The 19833-nt window shown below is 42.1% G+C and overlaps 1 protein-coding gene across 1 annotated transcript; it reads left to right on the top strand.

Annotated features, from left to right (window-relative positions):
• The first annotated feature begins 5451 nt into the window (after positions 1 to 5451).
• On the top strand, positions 5452 to 7374 carry Sit1 (signaling threshold regulating transmembrane adaptor 1). Its single transcript, XM_005326245.5, has 5 exons — positions 5452 to 5899; positions 6029 to 6164; positions 6249 to 6307; positions 6419 to 6474; positions 6565 to 7374. The coding sequence occupies exons 1-5, from the start codon at positions 5833 to 5835 to the stop codon at positions 6796 to 6798; spliced, it is 552 nt and encodes a 183-aa protein (XP_005326302.4). The 5' UTR covers positions 5452 to 5832; the 3' UTR covers positions 6799 to 7374.
• Positions 7375 to 19833: the final 12459 nt, after the last annotated feature.

The following is a 19833-nucleotide window of genomic DNA, read 5'->3' as shown; positions in this document are numbered from 1 at the left end:
GGCGTGTGGCGTGGGCGTCGTCCGTCATCTCTCCTAGTAACGCAGGCAGTGCGTGCTTTCGCGCACCAACCGCACGGGGCTCATTCTCAGCGCGGCTGCTTTTTGTGCATTGGTCTTACCCAAAATATGGACTACTAAAAAGTGGAAAAGTTTCCACCAACTACTAAAAGGTTTTGGTAGCACTTCTCTGTGCCACTTTCTGCAGTTCCCTCTTTCTGACAGCCTCCCACTCTGCCCTCTGCCAGATGTACAGGCCTTTCATTAACAGGCACCATTTATTGTGTACCATGCTACAAACGCTATGAAGTCTGCCTGGAGTAGAATCCCGACTCATTAACTCGAGAGCAGGTGACTTGAGCCAAGTTACTTAGTATCTCTTTGTGCCTCAGTTTCCACTCTGAGGAATGGAGATAGTAATATGCATGCGCCTCAAGGGTTTGTATGATGATTAAATGGGAAAATCTAAGTAAAGAGTTTAGGACTGTGCCTAGCTATTAGTGATTTTAAACCTTGGCCGCTACTACTATAAATCAGGCAGTTGAAATGATACTAACTCCCAGGTATTCCATGGTCCTTTCCTTGCCACAAAGTTGACTTCTACACATCCTTCAGTTCTCAGCTCAAGTGTGTTCCTTCCCTTCGTTCAGAACCCTTAACAGTTTCTAATTTATTCCTCTGTGCAACAATTTTACTTTCTTCAGTACCACTAGAATGTTAGTCCCACAAGAGTAGGAACCTCGTCTCTATTTCCCTTTTTTATCCCAATGCCTAGCCCAGCACCTGGCACTAACAGGCATTCAATGAATCATTCAATGAAATCAATGAATGTTCACAACCATGCCTCAAAAATATAATTAGGCTATTTTAAAGAATAAAGAATCTGGGAGCATGGGTGCACGCCTGCAGTCTTCCAGCGGACTCAGGAAACTGTGGCAGGAAGATCACATGTTGGAGGCTTCAGCAATTTGGTGAGACTCTGTCTCAAAATTTAAAAATAAATAAAAATTGAGAAGGGGTGGGGACGTTAAGTCAGTGATAGACACCCCAAGGTTCAATCTCTATTACAGAGGGGTGGGAGATGAAGAAACTATGGATTCAGAAATTTAAGTCAACTATGAATCAGGTAAGAAGAGGCAAAGTAGAGATTCCAACCCTTTCTGCCTATCTCCATACCACTTGCCTCACCACTGCTCACCCTTCTTTTTTTTTTTTTTTTTTTTTTTTTGAGAATTTTTAATATTTATTTTTTAGTTCTCGGCGGATACAACATCTTTGTTGGTATGTGGTGCTGAGGATCGAAACCGGGCCGCAGGCATGCCAAGCGAGCGCACTACCGCTTGAGCCACATCCCCAGCCCAACACTGCTCACCCTTCTGCCTTCCACTTTTTCAGACAGAACAGTGTTCTACTCTGTATTCCACATTGCCTTTTAATTTTCTGGGATACACAAGGCCATCTTCCCAACTAGACCAAAAGTTCTTTGAAGAAAGAGACATGTTCCTTTCACGTTTCTATCTCCAGAGCTTGGCATATGGCAGACAATAGGTATATATGTGTCAAATAAATGAATGAAATATGGGTGTATCCTCTTGTTTTTCCAAAAGGGAGTAAGGACAGGGCAGGGCAGGGAGAGACCTACACCTTGGGAAATAGTCAGAGTCTAATTGATTACCTGGAGGCAGCCTGGGTAGGAGAGTAAGGAAGTCCAAACCTTTAATATAAGTGGGTCGGCTCAGTTGATCTAAATAGCCAGTTGAGGCCAGTTATGATGAGATATAAATGAGTGCCAGATAACTGTGAACTACATCTGTAGCCCTAAAGGAAACATTTTTAAAATGATTCATTTGAACCTTTAGGAACTCAGGTCCACTGTTGCTGGATCTTTTGATTCTTTCAAAAGAATTAACCAATCAGGATTTTAAAATTGGAATTTAAAAAAAATTGAAAATTATCAATTTTGATAAGGAGTCAATGGTATAGTATATTTTACACTCAAATGAATTTGTTTTTTGTACTGGGGACTAAACCAGGGGTGCTTTATGACAGAGCTACAGCCCTAGTGCTTTTTATTTTTTATTTCTGAGACAGAGTCTCATTAAGCTGCCCAGAATGCCTCAGCCTCCCAGGTCCCTAGAATTACAGAAATGTGCCATCATGCCTAGCTTCAAGTGGATCTCTGTTTTTGTTTTTGTTTTGTACTGGGGATTTAACCCAGGGGCACTTAAACACTAAGCCACATCCCCAGCCCTTTTTATTTTTTATTTGAGACAGGGTCTTGCTAAATTCCTTAGGACCTCACTAAATTGCTGAGGCTGGCTTTGAACTTGCAATTCTTCTGCCTCAGCCTCCTGAGCTGCTGGGATTATAGGTGTGTACCTACACCCTGCTCAAATGAATCATTTAAAAAATGTTTCCTCTAGGGCTACAGATGTAGTTCACTGATAGAGCACTTGCCAAGCATGTGCAAGGCCCCGATTTCAATACCCAGTACCAAAAAAAAAAAAAAAAAAAAATATTCTCTGTGACAAAATTACTTTCAATGTGATTCTTCAATCTTTGTAATGTTCTGAACAACCAATAAAAAAGGTATCATATTACAATTTAAAAAAAATTACTTTCAGTAATTTTCATAAAATGAAACAAATAATAAGGGCTAGAAAAGAAATGCAGATAGGGCTGGGGTTGTGGCTCAACGGTAGAGCACTCCCCTAGCACATGGGAGGCCCTGGGTTTGATCCTCAACACCACATATAAATAAAAAGAAAGGTATTGTGTGAAACACAACTAAAAAATAAATAAATATTTTTTTAAAAGTGAACATTTTTTATTATTGAAATCCACACATAATCAGTTCAGTATAAAATAGATATAGTTAACAATTTTAAATCAAATAAATATTACAGGACAAGAAATGAAAATGAGTTCATAATTCTTTTTTTTTTTTTTTGGTGTGTGTGGTACTAGGGATTGAACCATCCAGGGGCACTTAACCTCTGAGCCACATTCCCCAACCCTTTTTTAATTTTTTTATTTTAAGACAGGTTCTCATTAAATTGCTGAGGCTGGCTTGAACTTGCAATCAACCTCCCCAATTGCTGGGATTGCAGGCATGTACCACCACTCCTAGTTTATATCCACATATTGATCTGTTAGAATGCTGAATAGTGTCATGATTTCTTTTTTTGATTCTTAACTTTGGCAAATTTGTCAAAAGTGATCTTATTTGTATTCAATAGAAGTATAACCAGATTTGTTGACTTTCACTTAAGTTGATTAAAATAACTTTAATTAAATATTATTTCCAAAAGTTCTTTTCATGTGAGGCAACAAATATACAAACAGGAAAATCTCAAACATAGGAATAAATTTGGCAAAGACTCACGAAAGTCCCATTTCACAGTGAATTCCAGAAAATTTAAATACCACATAAATAAAACCTCATTCTAGTCACCTAGAATGAGAGAATTACAAGAACTCAAGTTCAGTTTCTTCAATTTTACAATCAGGGTGCTATAGTTGTTTATTTTGTTTATTTATTTATGTATTTGTTCTGAGGATTGAATCCAGGTCTTCAAGCATAAGAAGCACATGCTTTACCACTGAGTTACCTGTCAGCCTCTCATTGTTTATTTTATTTATTTTAAAATCAATATATTTATTTTCAGATGGTGTATTCGCCATGTTTTCCAGGTTGCCTCAAACTCCTAGCTGAAGTGATCTGCCTGTCTAAGCCTTCTGAGTAGCTGGAACTACAGGCATGTGCCACTAAGCTCAGCTCATTGTTTATTTTAAACACAGAAATATGTAGCTATCTTTGGGGCTGGAGACAGACATTGCACTCAAAGCAAATTTGAACAATTCCAAACGGTTAAGAACTTATTCTAGATTTAAACACACATAGACAAGTCAGTTTGTGTCAAGGGCTATTGCATAAGTGAAAATTCTCTGGATTTTTGGGCGAGGTAGCCAATGCCTGTAATCCCAGTGACTCAGGAGCCTGAGGCAGGAGGATTGCAATTTCAAGGCCAGCCTCAGCAAATTAGTGAGGCCCTAGGCAATTTAGTGAGACTGTCTCAAAAAACTAAAAATGTGGGCTGGGATAGTGGCTCAGTGGTAGAGTGCTTGCCTTCATGCATAGGGCACTGGGTTTGATCCTCAGCACCACACAAATAAATAAAATAAAGGTATTGTGTCCTACAACTAAAAAAAAAAAATGCTGGGGACTTAGCTCAGTGGTTAACTGACATGGGGTTCGATGGCGGGGATGGGGAATGGGGGTGGGATGGGGGGCGGGGGGTGCATGGGAGTGTAAACTCCCATGTATATTACAATGTTTTTTAAAAATGTGCCTATTTGGAGCAAAACAATATGCTTATTTGAAGCTTATATAGCATTAAAACTTATCAGTGACTACAACAACTTAGAATAAGATTTACAAAATATTTTTTTGTGAAGAGTATTTTGTCATTGACATTTTTTAAAATTGTTGAAATATGGTGATAACAAATAAAAAGACAGCTGAATTTTATTTTATTTTATTTTATTGTTTAAGGCCTATACAGGCAATACACTCCCTGTCTGCAACAAAAGGACAGGACAGACTTCTCTATTTATTCCTAGCCTTGGCAGGCCACTGTAGTTTAAATCTAAATTTAAATTTATATTCAGGGTTGGCACTCCCTCAAAATGAACAAGTGCACTCAGCGGCTGTGGAGCACGCCTGTAATCCCAGCAGCTCCAGAGGCTGAGACAGGAGGAATACGAGTTCAAAGCCAGCCTCAGCAAAAAGTGAGGCACTAAGCAACTCAGTGAGACCCTGTCTCTAAATAAAATACAAACTAGGGCTGGGGATGTGGCTCAGTGGATGAGTGTCCCTGAGTTCAATTCCTGGTACCAAAAAGAAAAAAGAACAAGTGCAAAGACTGAGATCAGTTTGCTAGAACAGTCCTGGTTCAGAAATTCCTTTAATACAATTAAATGAAATGAGAGTTCTTAGGAACAGTTTGGATGAAATGGGTCAAATGGATCCAGAGTGGATCACACCTATAATCCCAGCAATTTGGGAAGTTGAGGCAAGAGGATCACCAAGGTTGAGAACAGCCTGAGCATCTTGTCTCAAAATAAAAATAAATAAGTCTGGGGATACAGCTCAGTGGTAAAGTACCCTAGGTTTAATCACTAATATCAAAAAAAAAAAAAGTTTGGGATGGGAACCTAACTTCCTTATTCTCCCCCCACTATAATAGTAATAATAACAATGACAATAATTATATATTTTTTTCAGGTTGCTAGGAATGGAACCCAGGGCCTCATGCAAATATTTTCTCTCAGTCAACCTTAGACTGTGATGAGACTGCAGGCACCCCAAGGCCACTGCGATTGACAGCATGCTCATTAAGGAATACATTCTCATCCATTCATGACTCAGAGTTAGATAGAACAAGTGGACATAATGTGGCAGGTGGGGTGGGGGCTCCTGTCCTTTTTGGTCATGTCTCATGCCACTTCTGCCCCTTGGTCCTTATGGGCTCACCTACACATGGCACAGAACACTTGGGCCTGCAGGTGTTCTTGGGTGAAGGGGACTCAGCCTGAGTGTGGAGGGAGCTCAGGAACTGCAGAGTGGTGCAGGTGCAGGCACAGGGCGGGGTCTTTGTTCTTTCGAGATCATCCTTCCCCTCCCCCTTCCTTCCCGGAAACCAGCAACTTTGCCACCCTCAGTACTGGGGATGTTGAGCTGTGGGGGCCAGACCCAGGGAGGAATGGGAGTAAGGGGGGCTGTGGCAGCTGTCCAGCCATGAGCTGGGCTGGCCAGCTCAGGGCAGTGTGTTTATGGACCCAACTCTCACATCAGCAGTCATGAGCAGAAGTGACAACTGCACGGATCTACTAGCATTGGGTGAGCTGGGCGGGGCAGGGGTTTCTGGGGGAGGGGTCATGTGGCTCCATGTCCCACTTGCTGGCAAAGGTAGAGATAGGTGGCTGGGCGGTAACAACCCCCACAACCCCAACCCTGTCATATCCACAGGAATCCCTTCCATAACCCAGGCCTGGGGACTGTGGACCCTCTTAGGAGCGGTGACACTGATGCTTCTCATCTCACTGGCTGCACTGTTGTCCCAGTGGACCAGTGGCCGGAGCAAGAGCCAGCCTGGGCAGGGACGGTGAGTAGGGGGCAAAAGGGATGGGTTAACTTAGAGTTCCTCCTTACCAAGGAGTCCCGCTTATCCCCCAATTCTGTGTTGCAGTTCTGGAGGGTCTGTGGAAGAGGTCCCCCTGTATGGGAACCTGCACTATCTACAGACAGGTAGGGTGCTTCGGAGGAGGGACAGGTACAGGGGCCAGGTCCCGGTGGGTGGATCGGGGGTATGTAGAAGGAGGAACAAGAAGCTGACCAGAGTTCTGTTCCCTGCCTAAGGACGGCTGTCTCAAGAGCCAGACCAGCAGGATCCATCCCCGGGAGGTCCTGCCAGGGTGAGTCACATGGTGCTGAAGAAGAAGGGAGGGAAGGACATGGGGGTCTTTTCCAAGGGTTCAGTGAACTCTGACAGCCTTCATTTCCAGGCTGCAGAGGAGGTGATGTGCTACACCAGCCTGCAGCTGCGGCCTCCTCAGGGCCGGATCACCAGTCCTGTGACCCCCATCAAGTACTCAGAGGTGGTGCTGGACTCCGAGTCAAAGCCCCAGGCTGCCAGCCCTGAGCCAGAGCTCTATGCCTCAGTGTGTGCCCAGACACGCAGAGCCCGGGCTTCCTTCCCAGATCAGGCCTATGCCAACAGCCAGCCTGCACCCAGCTAAGGAAGAGGGCCTGGAGCAGCGGCCATGCACTGCCACCTCCTTGTCGCAAGGACCCTTGCTGCCCTGCCAGGGGCATGCCTGTTTTCCAACCACACCCAAGGACTGTCAGCTATTACCCAGTCACAGGTGGTGACCTACCCAGAATTTCCTATCTGAGCGGTGAGAGAGACATCTCAGGGTATGGTAGGCCCAAGGCTTCCTGAGAATAGAGGAAGCAAAGACAGTGGCCCCCTCCCCACTTCTTTTTTCTATTTGTTCTTCTCAGCCCTCACACTCCCAGGTTGTCACCTCTTTCTCCTTCCGGAGTTCAACCAGATTCCCCTCAATCCTCTCCCTCACAGCCTATTCCTGCACCTCAGTGTCTCCTCAGGCACAGGAAGTGGGTACCTTGGCAGGTCTAAGCACCTGAGAGGATGTGGGTAAGAATCATTTTGGGGAGTTCATAGGCTGGAAGGGTCCTAGGACCTATGACCTGAGGGATCCAAACCTGGCTTCTAACCTGAGAATCCTGACAGGACAATATTGTCTCTATGCTGCTGTCTCTGTCGTATTTTGAAATAAAACTTTTCAAAAAGTGTTTCGATTTTTACCTAGAAGGCTACAAACAACAGGCCCCACAGGGTGGGGGTGTGTGCTGCCATCCACAAAGATCATTTCTGGGGATTCCTAGCTGCAGAAGAAGGACCAAGAGGGACTCCAGAAGTAGGTGCTAGGGATAGAGGGCTGGAGCTCAGCTCCTCAGCTGCTCTTGCTGCTGCTAGAACATTCCCAGGATTTACACTCAGGGCCAGCCCATTGTCTCTGGGTCAGCAAGCTCACCAGCCCCATGACCTCTGTAACTGCTACCGCCTGCTTACAATCTGCTGGCCTAGCTCCTCTATCAGTTCCCCTATCAATTCCCTCATGCCTCATGAGTTACCTATACCCCTATTGTACACTTCTTCTGGTCTTTTCTTCATCACTATGGCAACAGTTCACTCCATCCTATTCTACTTCAATTTCTCAGTTGTCACTTATGGTCCTGGCAACAGCTTTGCCTGTTACCACTTTCATTTTAATCCCTATCTAATATGCCCTACCTCTCCACCCATCATCTGCTTTATTCTTAACTCTAACTTCCTGTACTATATAGCATGCCACAATAGGCAGGTTAGCATTGACATTAGAACCGTGGCCTATGGAGCCTGACCATCTGAGGTCAACGTCTAATTCTACCCCTGCCACCACCAACTGTGTGTTCTTGAGCAACTGAGCCTCAGTCTCATTCATTCCCACCTCCCCCGCACTCTTTCCCTTTGCGGTACTGAGGATCAAACCTAGGGCTTCATGCATGGTAGGCCCGAGCCCTTTTTATTTTTTTATTTTGAGGCACAGTCTTTCTGATTCTCTTATATGCCTTACCAAGTTGCTGAGGTTGGCCTAGAACTTTTGATCCTCCTGGCTCAGCCTCCTGAGTGGTTGATATTACAAGTGTGTGTCACCATGCCTTACCCAGCCCCTTTCTTTTTGAAAATTTTATATTGAGACAGGGTCTTGCTAAATTGCTCACGTTAGCCTTGAACTTGTGATCCTCCTGCCTCAACCTCCTGAGTAGCAGGAACTACAGGTGTGTACAACTGTGCCCAGACTGAGTTCAGGTTTTCAAGATGAAGAGGATATTGATGTCTATTTTTATTTGGGGGGGGCGTGTACTAGGGATTGAACTCAGGGGCACTCAACCACTGAGCCACATCCCCAGCCCTATTTTGTTTTTTATTTAGAGACAAGGTCTCACTGAGTTGCTTAGCACCTCGCAGTTGCTGAGGCTGGCTTTGAACCAGTGATCCTCCTGTTTCAGCCTCAGGAGCTGCTGGGATTACAGGCGGGTGCTACCACGCCCAAGCTTAATGTTATTTTTAAAAGGATGTTGTGTGACTTAAATGAATTACCAAATGTAAAACACGGAGAAGAGAGTGCTCAATAATTATTAAAATAAGAGAAAAATAGAATACTCTGGAGGAGCTTATAGTTGAAACTATAAGCAGGAACATAATGCGTAGTATGAATCACAACAGAAGAGCAGAGGGAACCATATGGCAAAGGGCTTCTTTGGAGGAGCTGATGGAAATTCATCCACCAGGGCTGGAAGGATATGAAAGGGGAAATATAAGGCTGGTGGGAGACAGAAGCCAGATCACATGGGGCCTATAAGCCACACCAAGAAGTTTGGACTTTATCCTGGAGATGAGGTAGAGGAGAGTCACTGAGGGTTTAAAGCAAGGGATGAACACAAATATGGTAGAGAGGCACTAACTCCCCTGGCTTCTGTGTAGATCTGGAGGTCTGCAGCACTGAAGCCAGGAGGCTTTTAGGAAGACGTTACAAACCTTGAGAGAAATTGGTGGCAGGAGCAGTGGGGATGGAGAGAAGGTGATAGATTTTATATGCTTAGGGTGGGAGTGATGACACATGTGTATGATCCCAGCTATTGGGGAAGCTGAGGCAGGAAGATCTCAAGTTTGAGGTCAGCCTGGGCAACTTAGCAAGGTCCTGGGTCACAATTAAAAAAAAAAAATTTAAAAAGGGCTGCTGGTGTTGGGTGCAGTGGCGCACACCTATAATCCCACCGGCTCAGGAGGCTGAGACAGGAGGATTATGAGTTCAAAGCCTGCCTCATCATGGCAAAGTGCTAAGCAACTCAGTGAGACCCTGCCTCTAAATAAAATACAAAATAAGGCTGGGAATGTGAATATCGCTCAGTGGTTGAGTACCCCTGAGTTCAACCCCAATACCAAAAAAAAAAAAAAAAAAAAAGCTGCTGGGTATGTAGCTCAGGGATAGAACACTGGCCTAGCATGTGCAAGGTCCTCCTTCAATCCCCAGTAGGGAGGAGATGGAGAGCCACCATCTATCACATCCTCTATCTTTCCAGTTAGCACTCGAAACAACCCCCACTCTCAATGTCTACCACAATAATACAACCTAGCTCCAAATGGGTCCAGGTAGTCAGCTTCGTTGCCCTGGTAACAACATAGTCTCTGTCACACGGCTTAGTTCTTGCACTCCAGTAGCGGGGTACCTTCCACCTTTCCTGTAGCCCATCTATGATCCATCCCTCACTCTGGCAAAAACTCCAACCACCTCAGTCTGAGCTGTAGGCCATCTCCTTCTAGGGCCTCTGTAGACGTTAAGTCCAGCTTGACAGACCTGGGGTTTGAGGGGCAGAAGAAAGGGGAAGCTGAGGTTTTCACTTCCAAGCTTCACTCCTTCCCACTTCAGTATGAGTCCCAAAGAAAACCACAGAGCAGGGAACCCTGCGCTTGATTCTCTACTGGCCGGATGGTCACAATGAGAAGGGGACACCCTCTCTAGAAACAAACAAATGCCCTTGGGTCCCTAGACTTCAGAGGATCACAACCTGGGCCTCCCCAGGAGACGCCCAGGTCGCAGTAAGAACAGGCAGCTGGGCTGCGTAGGAGGGAAGGTGGTTAGGGGGCGGACAACGGATGCGGGTAGCCACCGGCAGCAGGATGTGGAGTTCTGAGAGCTGCTGCGTTTCTGAAGTTGGCTCAGTGTGTGCGAGCTAGGAAATCGTCAGAGCTAACTTTGAAGAGGCGGGGATCTGGTACGAGCCAGGAATCAGGGGAGAGGGCTCCAACGCTCCAAACGCAGGAGGCAGACGTCAGCCCCTAGACCCGTTTTCCCAGCCAGTACCCTCAGCACCCAGAATTAGACGCAAGCGCCCCCAAGGGGCAAGGCATGGTATTACCGTCACCTCTGCGCAGTCGTAATGCTGCTCGCCTCCGCGGCATCCTGGGAGTCGTAGTTCTACTGTTTAGGCCGCCCCAGAGTCCAGCTCAGGACTACACCCAGCTCGCTGCAACCTTCTCACTCGTTCGCTAACTTAGCGGACTCGATCTTATGAGAAGCCGGGTGATAGTCGCTCTCAAATTGAGTTTCTTAAAAACGATTTTATTTTTCATGGATGGATGCAACATGTGTGGTTTGAACTTCCTTTACCTTCTTTCTCCTCTATGACCCTTCATTTTTTTCTTACTTTCTTACCTTGTCTCCATCACCAAAGTTCATACTCTGGCCTAACTCCTGAAGGATGAACACCAGGACCATGACAGCTTCCCAACTGGTCTCTGAAACTAAGACAATACTCACATCTTTAGTTGGTCAGCTTGTCATTGCTGACATTCCTTTCCCTTTCCATAGCTCCAGGTGCTTTTCTTGGTGGGATCCATTGCCTTACTGGTGTATGATTCCAGCCAGTGGTCCCCAGTCTCAAGCAACTTCCCAGGGGCAGATACTTAAGGAAGCCACTAGGACTTCTGGGGACCCAACTTTCCCTCTCTTCCTGAGATCTCAGCTTAGAGAATAGAAATAAACTTAAGACCCAAACAAGAATGGTTTTTGAGACAAAGATTCAATGACAAAACTTAAGGAATTACTTATAGTTGCGAAGGGGACTTGGAATCATCTAGCTAAGGCCCCTCCATCTTTGACTTTGCTTTGCAGTCGGTCAAGATGGTTTTAAATTCCAAGCTGGTTTTGGTTACAGGAGGGAAACAGAGTTAGGTAGCCAGAGAGATGAAGCCTTAATGACTTAATCTGAAATCATGCAGAGCTAGATCCACCTTCTGAGCTTTTCAGTTATGAAAGCTAATAAATTCCCTTTCTGCTTAAGTCAAAGTTAGGTTTCCTTATCTCTTGCAGCCCAGAGTTCTGAGTAATTCTGTAGGGAAATGTCAGCAGACCAGTGGCAAAGGAAGATGCTGAACCACTTGATATCTTGACTTATTGCTCAATTCTTCCATGAGCCACACTTCTCTAAACTCACATGCACTATCATGTCACTTGACCCTGAGATATTTATGCTTATTATGAGGGTTAATTTGGTTTATTGCCTTGTTTATCAGTTTCTAGAATTATATAGCGAGAAGGAGGATAAAAGATCTGGTCCAAATTTATGCCTACTGCAGGAACCACCCTATGAACACTTGCAGAGATGGGGACCTCACTACTGGTCAAGCACTCATTTTCAATCTTTCTTATTGAAAAAAAAACATTTTATTTGGAACCAAATACGTATCATAACTTTTGTCCTGATCTACAATCATACAACAGTCTTCTTCTCCTGCATATGGCAATTTTGAGGAATTAGTAGCCAGTTCTTATGGATGTATGTTTTTTCTTTCCAAGAAGAGTTTTCTAACGTCCTTTCTATAGTTTTAATAAGCTGTATTTTCAGCCTACTCGTTACTCTTATTGTTTTGCTTGATCAGAGTCCATCGTAAAATGTGGGGCTAAGAAGTGTGAACGGGGTACTGGCCTGTAGAGTGGCAGCCTGCCTTTGGGTGAGCATTAAATCTCCTGGGACTTTGTAATAACAGACTAGGAAAAGGAGTGTTTATTATGAGGACACATGAGGCAGTTGGGAGGCCTAACGGCTATGATAACGGGACCCCTGCAGTATGTTACTGTATCTTGGAACTCTATAGTATTGGGGCCTCAGTGACAGAAGAATGTGGGTCTTCATGTTCCTGTTTCTGATCCTTGTTCACTCACTCTGTCTCTACTTTTTTTTTACATATATCCAAATTTCTTCCTACTTTGCTAATTTAGTTCCCTATCCTTTACTGTACATTTTCTATTTCCTTACCACAGCTTCACATTTCCTTCTCTGTCTGTGACCTCTGTGAAGTGTTTAATTACAGAAATGGTGTATGCACGTGATTAAAAAATCAAATAGAATCTACAGTTATAGAAAGGGTATACAGCGGGGCTAGGGATGTGGCTCAAGTGGTAGCGTGTTCACCTAACATTCGTGGGGCACTGGGTTCGATTCTCAGCACCATATAAAAATAAAATAAAGATATTGTGTCCACCTAAAACTAAAAAAATAAATATTAAAAAAAATAAAGGGTATATAGCAGTGGTTCTCAACCAGAGGGGAACTCTGCCCCTTAGGGGACATTTGGGAGCTTGTGTGGAAACTTCTTCTTTTTTCTTTTTTTAGTACTGTCATCAAGTCCTGAGCCTTGTTCATACTAATTTCATGCTCTCTCTACTCAGCTGTACTCCCTGCCTTGGAAACAGTTTTGGTGGTCAAAAGTAAGGAGGAGATGCTAGTGGGAAGAGACCAAAGATGCTACTAAACATCCTACAGCATAGTCAATAGCTGGGCATGGGGGCACATGCCTACTATCCCAATAATTTGGGAGGCTGAGGCAGGAGGATTGTAAGTTTGAGGTCAGCCTCAGCATCTTAGTGAGATCCCGTCTCAAAATAAAAAAATTTTTTAAAAAAAGGGCTGAGAATGTGGCTCAGTAGGTTCAATCCCCAGAAGTGCAAAAATAGATAAATAAATAAATAAAAATCCTGATATAAACCTCTTCCTCACCACATTCTAGTGGTAGTTCCCAGAGGCAACTACTGTTAATGGTTTCTGAGTCTTTTGATGATTATCAAATAAGTATTTGTCAATAACACATAGACTACCAGAGTGGTGGGGAGAAGTTGTGGGAAGATTCGGGTAGTTGGCAATCCTAATGAGGCTCATCCTTCCACTTCCCCTCTCACTGGGCTCTACTGGACTCCCAGCAAAGAATTCCCTGCAGACAAGTTCTGGAGGACAGTCTCAGAGCCAAGGACAAGGATCTTCAGGAAGAAAACAAGTCCCAGAAACAACCTGCTTCTCAAGGACAATCAATAACTTTGCAGTCTCCCTGACCACGCCCCAACACTGTCACCAAAAACAAACAAAAAAGAGCCACAAACAAAAAAAACCTACTAGTGAATTGCATTTCTCAGCTTTTGAAGCTGGGAAAATACAGACAAACCAGAGAGCAAATAGACATGTTTGCAGAAACTGATGAATGCCTAACAGAAAATATGAGAACCTGAAGGAGGTGAGTATGAAGCTCAAACTTGAACTAGAAAATGTGATAACAGTACCAAAGGTGCCAAAGGAGAAGACAGCTACTGCTGAAACCCCCCCAAAAATGGGTCCAGAAAATGAAATAGAAGATCTCAAAATGTACAATAAAAATATAGATATGCATGTCTGGTAGTGACAGATGAGAGACTGAAACAGACCCAGGAGGTCTGCAACACACTGGGTTCCAGAAGAAAGGGAACAGGAAAGAAGAGGTCATGATTAAATAATAGATGACATTTCTATGTGCTGGGAAAAGACTTAAATTCCAGACCAGGTTGATAGAAAAAGACACACAGCCATAACAGGTAAGGAAACTTGAAAGACCTAAGAGTCCTACACACTTTTTCTGTCAGAAATCAAGGTCTTTTTTTCTTTTCTTTCTTTCTTTTTTTCTTTTCAGGGATGGAACTCAGGGATGGAACTCAGGGGCACTCAATCACTTAGCCACATCTGCAGCCCTAGTTTGTATTTTATATAGAGACAGGGTCTCACTGAGTTGCTTAGCGCCTCTCTGTTGCTGAGGCTGGCTTTGAACTCAGGAGCCTCAGGAGCTGCTTGGATTACAGGTGTGCACCACCTGACAGGCTTCAAGGTCTTTATTCTCATCTGCAACCCTAGAAGTTAAAAGGCAGCAAAAGTGAATGTAGGTTAATGAGTAAAAGGCCTGCAACTTGAACCCATTCAAGGAAGAATAAAAGATATTTGACAGTTTGCTAAAGTCACTATACTTTGTCTGAGAAAGACTTTTGAGAGAAGAGAAGACCCTAATTAAGGAACAAATGAATCAGAACTTTAAGACAGGGGAAGATGAAGAAAAGAGGAAAGAAAGCAGCGGGGAGTAATGAACCATGATCTATGTATTTATATCCAAACTTATTTATAATGTGTAACCCACATGCTAAATAAGAACTCTTGAAACTGAACACACTGCAAGGGAAATTCTAAGAAAAGTAAATTATCTTACTCTGGAATCAGATGGCAGGGATAAAGGGAAGGTAAAGTGTTCCGGAAGTCTAATGGACGAGAGGCAGGGAAGAAAAGGGGGAGGAAAGAAGGGTAATGAAAGTAATCTCAAGATCACATTTCACTGGGGTGGGGAGGAAGTAGAAGATCATTATAATATTTTGGAAATAGTTATTCTGTTTTATATACTAGAAGAGTCGTGTGTATCTGAGAGCAACGATGAGAATGATAACTAATAACAGGATGAAAAACTCCAAAGTAATAAGGGAATAAAGTAATGAATAGCAATCCATTCAATTAAGGTAAAGAAGAGTTAACAACAATGTAAACATTTTAGGCAACTTCTTTTTTTTTTTTTTGGTGGTGCTGGGGATTAAACCCAGGATTTTGTGCATTGAGAGGCAAGCATTCTATCAACTGAGCTATATCCCCAGCATCAATGTAAACATTTTAAAACAAATAATACCCTGTGAAAAATGTAGCCTGAAAATCTTTTGAGACAGGGTCTCTCTAAATTGATGAGGCTAACCTGGAAGTTGTGTTCCTTCCTTAGCCTCCCGAGTGGGATTATAGGTGAGCCTCACTGCCTGGGCTCCACAGACCTTAATGACAAGTCTCATCTTCCATTGTTTCATCCATGTTTCCACTCTTTCTACTTAAAGCTAGCTAAAAAGAAAAATTACCTTAAATTTCTAATTGGCTTTTTCTAGAATGATTTCAAGTTCTTTCCACAAATCTAATACAAGACACTTCTATGCTGGCTCTGGTAAATGGGACACCTTCTATAATGGGTGCTGTGAATCTCTTATTTAAAAAAAAAATATTTATTTATTTTGGATAATGGTACATTTCCAGGTTTGCCATGGCGCCTGGCTCCAGGAACCCAATTCTGCTCCAGTCAGTCCAACATGGCTTCCCCTAGAGTGGTTTCCAGGCCCTCTTATTTCCTTAGGGCATAAAAAGCTCCTGTGTCTAAACTGTTTTCTGGAAATTCCATAACATGGAAATATAAATAAAAGTTATGTGCTATTCCCCCTAAAACATTAGAATGAAACAAAAACAAGTACGATGGAAAAAATAAAATCAAAAGCATCACTCTTTACCAGTAAACACAAGTGAAGTGAATCCTCACATTAAAAAGACTGTCAGGCTGGGTACAGTTGTCTCCACTTAACCCCAGCCACTTCAGAGGCTGAAACAGAAGGATCACAAGTTCAAGGCCAGTCTCATCAATTTCCTGAGGCCCTAAAGCAACTTATTGATACTGTGTTTCAAAACAAAAGGGCTGAAGATGTAGCTCAGTCTGTAAAGTACCCCCTGTACCAAAAGCAAAAACAAAAAGACTGTCACACTTTGCTATTAATCAAATAATTCAGGTACATATAACTTAAGAGAAATTCAATTAAAGCAAAGCGATAGAGTTTTAAAATAAAGATAAAGAGACTTATCAGACAAATAAACAAAGGCAGAGCTATGTAACAGTGTCAAAACAGGAGTATTTGAGTTTCAGGATTGGGGAAGTGCCTGAAAAGGTGAAGGGGTGAATTTCTGGGTGATAGGAATACTTTGTGTCTTGACTGGGTGGGTACAGAGTTGAATACATCTGTCAAAACTCAAGATGCTATAATTCAAAACTGATCAACTTTGTTGTATGTAAACTACATGCAGTAGCCAGGTAAGGTGGTACATGCCTGTAGTCCCAGTGACTCAGGAGTCTGAAGTAAGAGGATCTCAAGTTCAAGGCCAGCCTGGGCAACTTTGCAAAAGACTGTTTCAAATTAAAAATAATTTTAAAGAATTACAGTGCAAGGACTGGGGATATAGCTCAGTTGTAGAGCACTTGTTTAGCATGCATGAGGCCCTGGATTCAATCCCCAATACCATCAAAAAAATAAAAAATACAAAAATTACAATGCAATAAAGCTGGTTTTATTTTTTAAATATTTTTAGTTGTAGATGAACACAAAACTTTTTTCTATTTATTTATTTTTACCTGGTGCTAAGGATTGAACCTAGCGCCTCACAAGTGCCACTCTACCACTGAGCCACAACCCCAGCCCATAAAGCTGGTTTCAAAAAAGAAAAAACAACTTACCACATTTCCAAAATAAATGTTGAATGAACAAAAATAGTGCAACACTGGATACTTTCTTAATTACCTTGTATCATATATTATTCCCTGAACTACCATAAAGGTAACAAGCTTAAAGGAAAAAAAAAACCCACAGGAAAAATAAAGGGAGTACTCATTTTTAAAAGTTATTAAAACACCAAGAAAAGACACCAAAAGAAAACAGAAAATAATTATGACAGAAGCTAACATTTAGAAATGAAAAACAAAATTTTAAAAAAGATAAATAAGTCCAAAAAGTTGTTATTTTAAAGGGATCATAAAATAGGTAGCTGGGCATGGTGGTCCATGCCTATAAATTCAGGAGACTGAAGCAGGAGGATTGCAAGTTTGAGGCCAGCCTCAGCAACTTAGCAAGACCCTCAGCAACTTAGAGAGATCCTGTCTACTATTAAAAAAATAAAAATAAAAAGGGCTGGGGATGTGGCTCCCCTGGGTTCAATCTCTAGTATAAAAAAAAAAAAAAAAAAAAGTAAACCTTAGGCAAGCACAATTAAGGGGCCTAAAAGAGAATAAAAATAGTCAAGACTAGTTGTTATTAATTTTATTTATTTCCTACAGATAAAAGGGAAAATTAAAGAATGATAAGAAATTACAGTTTAAAATTCCTCAGCAATCAACTTAAAATTTAGAGAAAATAGATATATTTCAGGAAGAATTTAGACAGAGATGTCTGCCATTCTTCTTATTTAACATATTTTGGAAATTTTACTGAATGCAGTAAGACAAGACAGTGAATTACTATAACCATCTGAAAAGAAAGCATAAAGTTCTTTGAATTGCTGAAGTGATTGTATTACCAGAAAATCCAAAAGACTCTAGTAATAAAGACTTAATGCAATTGGGAGAGTAACTGGAACCATGATAAATATAATGAAAACAAATCATATTTTACTCTAGTAATAAGCATCTCAAATGGTAAATCTCAATTTCAAATTTTCCTCTTTTCCTTTCTTTTTTTTACAATACTGGGGATTGAATTCAGGAACACTCTACCACCAAGCTATATCCCCAGGTCTTTTTCTTTTTAATTTTGAGATAGGATCTTGTTAAGATGCCCTGGCTGGCACCTGGACCACCAGTGTAGCTAATATAACAGGAGGGTGCCACCATGCCCAGCACAATTTCAATCTCCAATTACAAAATTATAAAACTCTTAGAATAATATTGGTAACATACACCATTCTAAGCACTTTGCATTAATCCTACAACATCCTTTTGAGATGATAATGATAATGATGATTTTACCAGAGAATACTGAGGAGCGGAGAAATTCAATGATTTACCTCAGAGCAGTAGCCAGTAACATTTCCAAGTAGAAATTTGAGTCCTGGTAGTTTAGCATTGATGCTACTCTTGTAACCACTAGGCTATGGTGTGTAAACTTAACTACAAAATGCACAGTACTTATTGAGTACTGTGGTGCACACCGATAATCCCATCAGCTCTGGAGGCTGAGCCAGGAGGATTGTGAGTCCAAAGCTAGCTTCAGAAACTTATCAAGGCCCTAAGCAACTCAGTGAGACCCTGTCTCTAAAAAAAAAAAAAAAAAAAAAAAAAAATGGGCTGAGGATGTGGCTCAGTGGATAAGCTTCCCTGACTTCAGTTCCTGGTACCAAAAAACAAAACAAACCCAAACAAACAAAAAAACCCCCACAGTACTCAAGAATAAAGAAGAAAGTTATACAATATTATTAAAAAATGTGAATCTATATTTTTTTAATTTATTTTAGTTGTAGGTGGACACATATCTTTATTTATTTTCATATGGTACTAAGGAATGAACCGAGGGCCTCACATATGCTAGGCAATCACTCTACCACTGAGCTTTAATCCCAGCCCCTCACTTCATTTTTTTTTTAAAGAGAGAGAGAAACAGAAAATTTTTTAATATTTATTTTTTTAGTTTTCGGCGGACACAACATCTTTGTTTGTATGTGGTGCTGAGGATCGAACCCTGGCCGCACGCATGCCAGGCGAGTGCGCTACCGCTTGAGCCACATCCCCAGCCCCTCTCGCTCTCTTTTTAATTTTTTTTTTTTAGTTGTACATGGACAGCATGCCTTTATTTTATTTATTATTATTTTTTTTATGGATGGGACCCAGTGCCTTACATGTGCTAGGCAAGCATTCTATCACTGAGCTACAGCTCCATCCCTATCCCCAGCTCTTTTATTTATTTATTTATTTTTCTCTCTCTTTTTTTAAATTTGTTTTAATTAGTTACAAATGACAGTACAATCAATGATCATGCCATATCATACATTTGAATCAGATGGGATATAGTTTCTCATTTTTCTGAGTGTATAGGTTGCAGAATTGCATTGGTCATGCAGTCACGTATATACCCACAGCAATAATAATGTCTACTTTATTCTGCTGTCCTTCATTCCTCCCTTCCCCTCCCCTTTATTTTTTTTATAACTATTTTATTTACTTGTTTTTCATGAGGATCAAACCCAGTACCTCACACATGCTAGGCAAACACTCTACCACTGAGCCACAACCCCATTCCCCCAGCTATTTTAATTTTTTTATTTTGAGTCAGGGTCTTGCTAAGTTGCTAAAGCTGGCCTAGAACTTGCAATCCTGCTGCCTCAGACTCCTTAGACTCCAGGGGTGAGATTGTTGGTGTATTCATAACCCCTGGGATTACAGGTGTGTGCCACCATGCCCAGTATGAGGAAAAAAGGTATATCTCTCTATATATATATTTAGTACGAGGACTAAACCCAGAAAAAAAATTTTTTTAAGTGTGAGAGAACTGGGGATGTAGCTTAGTCCAGAGTACTTGCCTAGCATTTGTGAGACCCTGGGTTTGATCCCCACCACCACCACCACCCACCACCAAGAGAGAGAGAGAGAGAGAGAGAGAGAGAGAGAGAGAGAGAGAGAGAGAGAGAGAGAGAGAGATTTACTTTAGCAAATATCAGAACACACTGTAAGGCCACTTACTGGATAAAGGGGAAAAATTGATCAGTGGAATAAAACAGAATCTAAAACTAGGTCATTGTAT

This window comes from Ictidomys tridecemlineatus, chromosome 4, assembly GCF_052094955.1.
Source record: "Ictidomys tridecemlineatus isolate mIctTri1 chromosome 4, mIctTri1.hap1, whole genome shotgun sequence".
NCBI classification, from domain to species: Eukaryota; Metazoa; Chordata; class Mammalia; order Rodentia; family Sciuridae; genus Ictidomys; species Ictidomys tridecemlineatus.
This window is presented reverse-complemented; position numbering and strand designations above follow the sequence as displayed.

What these genes read in the sequence shown, in the direction of transcription:
- Sit1 (XM_005326245.5), top strand. Translation starts at nt 5,833, where the DNA reads ATGGACCCAACTCTCACATCAGCAGTCATGAGCAGAAGTGACAACTGC. An exon ending in AGCCAGCCTGGGCAGGGACG is followed by an intron (nt 6,165 to 6,248) that starts GTGAGTAGGGGG and finishes TCTGTGTTGCAG; the next exon opens with TTCTGGAGGGTCTGTGGAAG. An exon ending in CCTGCACTATCTACAGACAG is followed by an intron (nt 6,308 to 6,418) that starts GTAGGGTGCTTC and finishes TCCCTGCCTAAG; the next exon opens with GACGGCTGTCTCAAGAGCCA.